At 44.3% G+C, this 11,235-nt stretch overlaps 1 protein-coding gene across 1 annotated transcript; it reads left to right on the top strand.

The window, feature by feature from the left end:
* Window positions 1-492: 492 nt before the first annotated feature.
* LOC149454839 (olfactory receptor 6B1-like) lies at window positions 493-1,425 on the top strand. The gene has a single exon (XM_089686945.1). It carries the CDS (start codon window positions 493-495, stop codon window positions 1,423-1,425), a length of 933 nt encoding a protein of 310 aa, XP_089543071.1.
* The last annotated feature ends 9,810 nt before the right edge of the window (window positions 1,426-11,235 follow it).

The raw sequence follows: 11,235 nt of genomic DNA, 5'->3' as shown, positions 1-11,235 counted from the left end.
TATGTCCCTGTTAAGGAGATTGACTTTCTTTATTTGTCCTCTTGACCATTAACACTGATAGTGAAATAAAATTCCAAATTTATGTCTCTCACCAAAACACGAATAGAGGGGAACCCTTCCAATGGGGACAGTAGTTCTGCCGACAACCAGGGACTCCCTCACCTTCGAGGGATTTCCTCTCACTTCCTGTTGTGGCTGTAGGACAGGTGAAGGAGAATCTCCCTAATGAGACACAGATGGCAAAGAAAAAAACTGGGAGCAGTTACATCCCTCCCAAATCTATTTAAAATAAAAAAAAAGTTTTACCCTCAGTTCTACTATATCTGCTTTACTGCAACAAGAAGGATTTCACTTGAGATTTAACCATTCCCAACTCGATCCAATATATAAAAAAAGCTTTGGTTTACATATATTTTAATTTTCCTCACTCTTAGCTATGAGTATACTGACATATTACTTGATTCTCCAATCTTTCAGACTATGTCTTTGGAGATGGATGTGAAGGGAAACCTTACAAATGTTATCAATACCTTTGTTATTTTGGGATTCCCTAGTTCTCCTCCTGTCCAGAAGCTATTTTTCTTCCTATTTCTTTTCATGTATATTTTGACCATTGTAGAAAACCTTTTTATCATCATAGCAATCTGCTACAGCCCCAAATTACATAAACCAATGTATTTCTTTCTGGGGAATCTGTCCTTCCTTGAGACGTGGTATGTGACAGTTACTGTCCCAAAATTACTGTCCATATTTCTTAATGGAAATAATAAGATTTCATACGTTGGTTGCATGTCCCAGCTTTTTTTCTTCCTTTATCTGGGCTGTACAGAGTGTGTTTGTTTAACTGTTATGGCATTTGACCGGTACGTGGCAATCTGCAATCCTTTACATTACAATGGTATAATGAACTGGCACTTCTGTTTTATTCTAGCTCTCTCTACTTGGCTCATGGGCTTGGCTATATCTCTTCTAAAGACTTACTATATCTCTCAGTTAACATTTTGCCGTTCAGTAATCATCAACCATTTTTATTGTGATGTGTCACCTATACTTAATCTTGCATGCACAGATATGACATTACCAGAACTTGTAGACTTTATTCTTGCACTGGTTATTCTTTTGGTGCCACTTTTACTCACTTGCCTCTCATATTTGTGTATATTGTCTGCTATCCTTCGAATTCGAAATTCAGCTGGGCGTGAAAAAGCATTTTCAACTTGTGGCTCCCATCTGATCGTCGTCATCATGTTTTATTCGACCACTCTTTTTATGTATGCTAGGCCAAGTAAGGCTCAGTCTGTTAATTCTAACAAACTGGTCTCTGTTGTCTACACAGTGGTGACACCCTTTCTTAACCCAATTATTTATTGCTTAAGGAACAGGGAGGTGAAAGTAGCCATTGAGAAACTTATCTACAGGAACTGATATGGAAAGTCAACTGCTTGATGTACTGTAGTTGACATTGCTTGCTTTACAAAAATCTGTCTTTTTTGGTGTTAGCTTTTATTATTTTTTTTCATGTACCACAGTTTGCAGAAAGCTTAATTTGAGCTGTGAAGGGTTGCTTGGAGTTGGAGTTTGATGGAGCTCTTTGCTTAGACTGTACATAGGCTCATTCAAGATGTCTCCAACCAGGTCTGTTTTGCCATAATTGTGCTTGTGGGCCATTACCTAGGGCAGCAGTGTTAAAAGAGACAACACAGAGCCTGAAAAATGACCAATTGTGATACATTTTTCACCTACTGTCTACCTATGGATATTTGTGTCAAAATGTAGCAGACAATAGGGGAAGGGAGTGCATCGGATGTCAAAGAGTTCTTTATATTTCAGTAAACATGAACCCATGTCTCTTTGCTCAAGTTTGGTGTCCTGAACAGTTGAAAAAGTAGCTGTTCATAAAAAACAGATGTGAGCTGCTTCTAATATTGCACAGAAATTATTATTTTTTTACTAAAATGGTGGAATATCAAAGGTGTGCCACATGTCAAACAGGGTGTAATCATTCAGTGTGCTTAGGGGAGAGTGATATGAATATATAGCTCTGCCTGCACGTGTATGTGAATTTTTCCCTCCTGGGTCCACACACTCCTTACCCCCCCAGAGCCTGGATTTAGTACTAGGAACAAGTATGCAGTGAGTGAAGTCAGATCTCCCAATGTGCATATTTTATCCTGTATAAAATCCTGTATTATAATAATAATAATAATAATTTTACCAGGTCACTGTCCCAGGAAATATTAAAGCCATTAGATTAATGTCAGCCAGACACTGTAAACTAATATGCGGCTCATTGAGAATATTATACCACATCAGCATCCAAAAATGATTGCACACAGAAGTCTGGAGGATCCTTTCTCAAAAATGTATAAAACCAACATAACTCTATGATCAATCAGCATAGTACCTACTAAATAGGGATGAGCTACCAAATTTTGCTTGTTTGGCGAATGGCTGAATCAAATTGGTATTTGGACAAGGTGAACTTCTGGTGGCAGCAGAAAGTGACACATTTAGAAGAAGTATTACTACTGCTCTTAAATGTGACATATCCAAAGTGCTCTCTAGGTGGTACTGACACCCAAATGGATTGACTACATACTCTGAAGTATAATTTGGTTGTTTTGCATGTTTTAAACCTTTTATTCCAGTTTGTTAATGTGTATTCCTAAAATGTACATTCTGTGCAGATTGCATACATGGCCATTAATTTAACATTGAAAACTTGAAAACCTTTGATAAACTGAATTAATTTAAACAAATTAGACAGCTTCCCCTCTGGATGGTTTTAGGATGCCAGCTGACAACTGAATGGACCATTCAGCTGTCAGCTGGGGATTTCTGCCTGACAGTGTAATGTAAACAAAGAGGATTGTGAAAAAAACTGCTTGGGAATTTCCCCCATTAACCACTTGCCTACCGGGCACTTATACCCCCTTCCTTACCAGGCCAATTTTCAGCTTTCAGCGCTGCCGCACTTTGATTGACAATTGCGCGGTCATGCAACATTGTACCCATATGAAATTTTGATCATTTTTTTCTCACAAATAGAGCTTTCTTTTGGTGGTATTTAATCGCCACTGGGCGCTTTACTTTTTGCGCTATAAATTAAAAAAGTGCAAAAAATTTGAAAAAAAAAAAAAAGTTTATTTGTTTCTTTTATAAAATTTTTCAAACAGGTATTTTTTCTCCTTCACTGATTTGCGTTGATGAGGCGGCACTGATGGGCACTGATAGGCGGCACTGATGGGCACTGATAGGCAGCACTAAAGGGCACTGATAGGCAGTACTAATGAGGTGGCACGGATAGGCGGCACTGATAGACAGCACTAATTAGGGGTCACGGATAGGCGGCACTGATATGCAGCACTGATAGGCGGCACTGATAGGTGACACTGATGATGGGTACTGATAGACGGCACTGACTGGCATCACTTCTGGGCACTGACTGGCGGCACTGACTGGCACAACCCCTGGGCACTGACTGGTGGCACTGACTGGCAGCACTGCTGGGCTGCACTGGTGGGTGGCACTGGTGGACAGCACTGGTGGGAGGGCACAGGTGGGTGGCACTGGTGGGCACAGGTGGGTGGCACTGGTGGGCACAGGTGGGTGGGCACAGGTGGGTGGCACTGCTGGGCACATGTAGGTGGCACTTCTGGGCACAGGTAGGTGGCACTGCTGGGCACAGGTGGGGGCACTGCTGGGAATGGGTGGGCGGGGCTAGTGGGCGCACTGCTGATCGGAACTTGCGGGGGTCACTGCTGGGCACCGATCATCAGGGCACTGATCATCAGTGCCCTGATGATCGGTGCCGATCCCCGCTCTGACAACTGCCGGTTCTCGGCAGTACTTTCCTCACGATCTGACAGCGTGAGGAAAGTGCAGCCGAGAACCGGCACTTGCATTTCCCTGTGATCAGCGTGTCATTGGACACCGCTGATCACGTGGTAAAAGGCCGATGGGATCGGCCTTTCACCACATCACGTGATCAGCTGTGTCCGTAGGACACAGCGATCACGGAGATCGCCGGGTGCGCGCCCCCTGGGGCTCGCAGGAGAGCGCGTTCTGGGAGGACGTCATATGACGTCCACTCAGAACTGGCCGGCCGCGGTGAAGCCGTCTTTCGGCTATGCGCGGTCGGCAACAGGTTAATAATACCAAACCCTTCAGGTCTGGTATGGATTTTAAGGGGAACCCCATGCATAAATACAAGAACAGACCCTTATCCAAGCATGCAGCTTGGCATGCCAGGAGAGTACCCCCCCACCCACTAGGTTACTGGAATCTCCCTGACGTCATTGACTAAATACGATCATGTCCATATTGTCCCTTTGTTTATATTTTGTGGCAGGGACTTGGACCTGTCATTTGCAGCGAATGAGTGATGGATGCGGATCACTGGGGTTTTTTCTTTTGGCAGGTCTGTGAGCCTCTTTTATCTTGATTGACATGGACCTGCATTGCTGATCAACATGATTAATTTTGAATTAACATCGTGGAAGTATTTGTTTTACTTTTATTTATTTTTTGTGTGAAAAAGTAGGGGTACTATGTATCTAGGGCCCCCTTATTGCTAAAAAGGGGTTCCAGATTCCAGTAAGCCCCCTTCCTGCAGACCCCACAACCACTGGGCCAGGGTTCTGGAGAAGAGGCCCTTGAGCTCATCAGTGCCTAGTAGTGCCACCCACCTGTGCCAAGCAGTGCCAGCCACCAATGCCCAGCAGTGCCCCCATCAGTGCCACCCATCAGTGCTGCCCAGCAGTGCCACCCATCAGTACCCAGCTTTGCCGCCAGTCAGTGCCCAGCAGTGCCGCCAGTCAGTGCCATCAGTCAGTGCCACCCATCAGTGCTGCCCATCAGTGCCCGTCATTGTTGCATATCAGTGCAGCAACATCAGTGCAGCCTCATCAGTGTCAGCTCATCAGTGCTGCCTATCAGTGCCACCTATCTGTGCTGCCTGTCAGTACCCATCAGTGCTGCCTATCCATGCCACCTTATCAGTGCTGCCTATCAGTGCCCATCAGTGCTGCCTATCAGTGCCCATCAGTGCTGCCTATCAGTGCAGCCTCATCAGCGCATATCAGTGAAGGAGAAAAATTACCTGTTTGCAAACTTTTATAATAAAAACACTTTTTTTTTGTTTAAAATTTTTTGCTCTTTTTTTGATTATAGTGCAAAAATCAAAACACCCAGCGGTAAGTAAATAGCACCAAAAGAAAGCTCTATTTGTGTGAAAAAGCTGATAAAAATTCAGTTAAAGTAATGCAGCGCCGTAATGCAAAAAATGGCCTGGTCAGGAAGAGGGGTGAATCCTCAAGAGGGCAAGTGGTTAAAATCATGCTGCCTGACAAACAGAAATTTTAAAAAATGTTTTTTGCTTTGGTACGTATTCCCCAGGGCAGTACATGTTTCAGGAAGGGAGGAGGAGAACTTCCGCTTCTGATCACCTAGATCAGGTTTATTGAATTAAAATTCAGGGAGGGGGGCGCATGGGCGGCCGGCCGACGGATGAAAGCTCCTTAAACTGAGCTCCGCCCGCCCGCCCGCCAGTATATTAGCGGCTCACACACCGAGCCAGAGCCCGGCAATCACCAAACACAGGAACCGGAGGGTGACAGAAGCATAATCTGTCATGACCTGCCGACGTATAGCTCCGGGGCAGCCCAGGAAACTTACCAACTTCTTCCCAGCCTTAGGTCCCCCTGGACAAGATGGCGCCGGCGGTGTGACAGGCAGCCTCTCCTCACAAGAGAGAGACACACAGGGAGGCACAGCTTACCGCCTAGACCCCAGGCTGAAGGCACCACTGTACCCAGGAGACCCGGGTGAGTCATCTCCTCTCCTGTCTCCTATGACTGCTAGCCCAGCCAAGTCCAGACCTAGATTGGACACTGATGTCCCCACTGACAGCCAGCCTTCCTTTCTGCTTCCAAATCCTGACAACTCTCCATCTTTGGTTGATTACTATCCTGCCTCTGACCAACCTATCACAGAAATTTCTATGAAGAACATGCTTCTTTCTCTGCGACAAACGCTGCACAGTGACTTGACAACGACTTTATCCCAAATCTCCAGCGAAGTCCAAAAACAAGAACGTCGCATCCACCACATAGAGAACAAGCTAGGGGAAATGTGCACCGCACATAATGACCTTATAGACGCACACGCAGATCATGAAGCAGAGCTTAACCAAATAAATCTCAAACTAGCTGACTTGGAGGACCGCTCCAGACGAAACAACATTAAATTCCGCGGCATACCGGAATCTATTACAGCGGACTCCATAGTACCGTTTATTCAACAGCTTATGAAACATATCATTCCCACACTCTCAGATGTAGAACTGGCTATAGACAGAGCACACCGAATTCCCAAACCGCCATTTCTTCCAACTGCAATCCCCAGAGATACCTTGGCCTGCATACATTTCTACCACGTGAAAGAGAAAATAATGATTGCCGCCGGAAACCCCAGTGCATTAGCACCAGCGCATGCAAATATTAAATTATTTGCTGACTTATCCAAAACTATGCTTTTTAATCGCAAGAAACTTGTCTCTATAACAAAAGCTCTACGGAATCATGGTATAGGCTACCAGTGGGGGTTCCCCACAAAGCTCTCTGTTAAACATCAAGGAAAGATACACACGATCAAAACCCTAGAAGCAGGTATAGATCTCCTGAAAACGTGGAACATCATCCCGAAGGACCCTCCACAATTTTCCCCCAACCGTCCACAACAAATGGACGCGGAATGGTCATGATCTCACATTCCGCATTACCCGAAATGGGCTCTGCAATATGTTCAGCTAATACTGGCAAACGGCCCTAAATGGACGCCCTATTGTTCCAAACTCTTTTCTGGCAGGATCACTGTCATGCATCATATTTGCTCCAGGCCTCACCTTATGCAGTAGCACTTGCTGCTACCCATGTTACTTGTTTTTTTTACAAGTGTTTCTTATTCCCCCTCCTTCCCTTCAGTACCAGTTCACTCAGTAGAATTTATTATTCTCATCGTACCTCAACACAAGATGAAAATTCCGCTCGAAAACAATCGTTACCAACCCAAGTCGGACCCTCATTGGATAACTGCCACTCAAACCCTGTAGAACCTCATCTTTTCCCACCTCTTCTCAAGCGACAGCTCTACCTTCTACAAATCACTTACACAGGCATAAAATATGATTAACATATCATCGTTAAATGTCAGAGGCCTTAACTCGCCTTTCAAAAGATCCCTACTTTCAAAAGAAGCACGATCGTTGAAAGCAGATATACTCTTTCTACAAGAGACCCGCTTCGCCACCGCTAAAACTCCCAAGTTTAACATCCAGCATTACTCCTCAATTTATAAGGCAACAAACCCCAAGAAGAAAAACGGGATTATCACAGCCGTACGAGACTCTCTCCAATTTCAATTTATATCCGAAAAAGTCGACCCACAAGGCCGTTACCATATTCTGATCTGTAAAATCACAAACAATCTGTATACTCTGGTCAATATCTACGCACCTAACAGAAACCATCTTCATTTCTTCAACAAACTTAACACGATCATCTCCCAACACAAAAAAGGAAGATTAATCATTGGTGGAGACTTCAACATCATAGGAAATCTGCTCCTAGACTCCTCCACTAATAGAAGATCCTCCAAACAAACCCTTAATCACTTCCTGCATTCCTCTGATCTCTACGACATCTGGCGATGTCAACACGGCACAGAAAGGGACTACACATACTATTCTCCCTCTCACCTGTCCTATTCCAGAATAGACTTCTTCATCACTGACAAATGGACTTTACAGCATGTAACCTCTTCTACAATTGGCACCATTACTTGATCAGACCACGCTCCGATTACTATTTCTCTCGACCATGATCAACACTCGAAACTCCCTCAACTATGGCGACTGAACTCATCCCTACTGAAGAACGCAGACTTCAAGCAACGTATATTGGAGGCACATTGTTCATTCTTTGATCACAACGAAACTCCGGACATATCCATTTCTACATTATGGGCTTCATACAAGGCATACATGAGAGGTATTCTCATACAACTTAATTCTCATATCACTAAGCAACGAAACCAAGAAATAGACACACTTCTTACCTCCATTAGATCAAAAGAAGACATTAATAAGATACAGTTGTGTCCAAAATTATTCAACCCCCAATGCTGTAAAGGGGTTTAGGGACTATAGTGTACATTTGGAATTGTATTCAGAATCAAATCCTACAAGGACGTTGTAACTACCCAAATGCAACTAAAATGACATCAATTGTTTATGTAATACAGTAGTAAATGGTTCTTATGTGGTTTCTTCATTGCCACAATTATTCAACCCCTTAAAGACTACCACTCTGAAGAACAGAGGTTCATACAGGTGCTTTCCATCAGGTATTGAAAACACCTGTGGATGTCACCGAGCAGCAATCAAGCATAATAAGCACCAATTAGGCAGCTTTAAAATGACTGTGATACTCAGCTCCTTCTAGACATTTACTGGTGTGGTTACAAACATGGTGAAGGCAAGAGAATGGTCCAGGAAGACAAGAGAAGAGGTGATTTCTCTTCACAGGAAGGGCAATGGCTATAAGAAGATTGCAAAGATGTTAAACATACCAAGAGACACCTTAGGAAGCATCATTCGCAAATTCAAGGCAAAGGGCACTGTTGAAACGCTACCTGGTCGTGGCAGAAAGAAGATGCTGACTTCGACTGCTGTGCGCTACCTGAAGCGTAGAGTGGAGAGAAGTCCCCGTGTGACTGCTGAGGAACTGAGAAAAGATTTGTCAGATGTGGGTACAGAAGTTTCAGCCCAGACAATAAGACGCACACTGCGTAATGAAGGCCTCCGTGCCAGAACTCCCAGGCGTACCCCCTTGCTGTCTCCAAAGAATAAGAAGAGTCGACTGCAGTATGCCAAAAGCCATGTGGACAAACCACAAAAGTTGTGGGATAGTGTTCTGTGGACTGATGAAACAAAATTAGAACTGTTTGGGCCCATGGATCAACGCTATGTTTGGAGGAGGAAGAACAAGGCCTATGATGAAAAGAACACCTTGCCTACTGTGAAGCATGGTGGAGGGTCAATCATGCTTTGGGGCTGTTTTGCTTCTGCAGGTACAGGGAAGCTTCAGCGTGTGCAAGGTACCATGAATTCTCTTCAGTACCAGGAGATATTGGATGGAAACGTGATGCAGTCCGTCACACACCTGAGGCTTGGGAGACGTTGGACCTTTCAACAGGACAATGATCCCAAGCATACCTCCAAGTCCACTAGAGCATGGTTGCAGAGGAAAGGCTGGAACATTTTGGAGTGGCCATCGCAGTCACCAGACTTAAATCCGATTGAGAACCTCTGGTGGGACTTAAAGAAAGCAGTTGCAGTGCGCAAGCCTAAGAATGTGACTGAACTGGAGGCCTTTGCCCATGAAGAATGGGCGAAGATACCCGTAGATCGCTGCAAGACACTTGTGTCAAGCTATGCTTCACGTTTAAAAGCTGTTATAACTGTAAAAGGATGCTGTACTAAGTACTAAGATTGAATGTCACTTGGGGGTTGAATAAAACTGATAATGCTGTGAGCACAGAAAAGACATTTGTGGTTATTTCATTATAACTGTTATGTTATATTTGTCTGACCTACAAGTGCCTCTTTAATGTAAATGTAAGCAAGATGACTGAATGATCAAAAGCAATGTCAAACTGGCCAAAACACTCAATTTCAGTGGGGGTTGAATAATTTTGGACACAACTGTATCTCCAAACCCATCTATCTCCACCTCGCTTAAAGCTGATAGAAGCAAATTACGTTGCCTACTTTTGTATAAATACGACCTTAATCTCCAAAAGATGAAACTAAAATATTACTCACTAGGAAACAAAGCCAACTCCATGCTCTCCAAACTTATCAAACAAAAATGCCTTAAATCTAAAATTACATCAATCAAACACCCAATGACTCACACTTTACACACCAACCCACAAGACATAGCCAACAGCTTTGCTACCTATTATCAAAATCTATATAACCTCGAAAATGACCCTAACACCATACAACCTACACTCTACACTCTACATCCAACTTGACGACATATCCTCTTCATTCTCCCCAGAAAATTAGAAACAACCATTAAAACACTGCCATTAAACAAATCTCCAAGAAATGATGGTTACACCGATGAATACTATAAACAACTCACCCCAGAATTATCCCCATACCTGACCAGGCTTTTTAATAATGCAGCCGAAAATGGCGTGTTCCCTAAAGAAATTTTGCAATCGATCATCACAACTATACCGAAGCCTAGAAAATACCCCCAACTTGTCCAAAACTATAGACCGATATTGTTGCTTAACACTGATATAAAACTATACGCCAAAATAATATCACGTAGACTCCTTTCCTATCTCCCGACTCTAATACACCCAGACCAAGTTGGCTTCATCCCAGGCCGTCAAGCACCAGATGCAACAAGAAGAATCATATCACTCCTCCATAATTTACAGCTTTCGAAGTGCCCTTCCTTATTATTATTCCTAGATGCAGAAAAAGCTTTTGACCGCATACACTGGAAATTTATACAACTTACCCTACAGAAATTCGGAATTACAGGTTGCGCAGTTTTGCTGGTCACTTTGCAACATGTTGCTGAATGTTTTGGGATTCCGCTGGCTTTGGACAAGACGGAGGGCATCGTTTTGGACTCGGACACAATGGAGTGCCGGCTGCCTGGGGACAAGCTGTTGGCCCTGCAAGGGGAAATTTGTGGGGTGCTAGGCAAGCGCAAAATTCAGCTGCGGGCCTTACAGTCGTTGTTGGGAAAACTGAACTTCGCTTGTCGCATCCTGCCAATGGGTCGGGTGTTTTGCCGCCGGTTGGCGGCGGCGACGGCAGGGAATACCTCCCCTTTACATTTTATTCATTTGACTAGGGAGCATCAGGAGGACTTGTGGATTTGGCACACTTTTTTGGATTAGTTTAACGGACGGGCTCTGTGGATGCCTGGCCCGGTCAGCAATTTTGACTTGGAATTGTTCACGGATGCGGCGGCTTCCAGGGGATATGGGGCCTTTTTTCGGGGGCGGTGGAGTGCGGCTCCGTGGCCTCCTTCCTGGGTGGCGGCGGGTTTCCTTCGTAACCTGGTGCTGTTGGAACTTTTTCCGGTGGTATTGGCGGTCGAGGTTTGGGGAAAATTTTTTCGGAATCAGAAGGTTCATTTTCAC

This window comes from Staurois parvus, unplaced genomic scaffold (genome assembly GCF_062004578.1).
Source record: "Staurois parvus isolate SC_StPar_1 unplaced genomic scaffold, SC_StPar_1.0 ptg000415l, whole genome shotgun sequence".
Lineage (NCBI taxonomy): Eukaryota > Metazoa > Chordata > Amphibia > Anura > Ranidae > Staurois > Staurois parvus.
Note: the sequence above shows the minus strand (reverse complement) of the source record. Positions and strands in the feature narration are given on the sequence as shown.

What these genes read in the sequence shown, in the direction of transcription:
- LOC149454839 (XM_089686945.1), top strand. Translation starts at nt 493, where the DNA reads ATGGATGTGAAGGGAAACCTTACAAATGTTATCAATACCTTTGTTATT.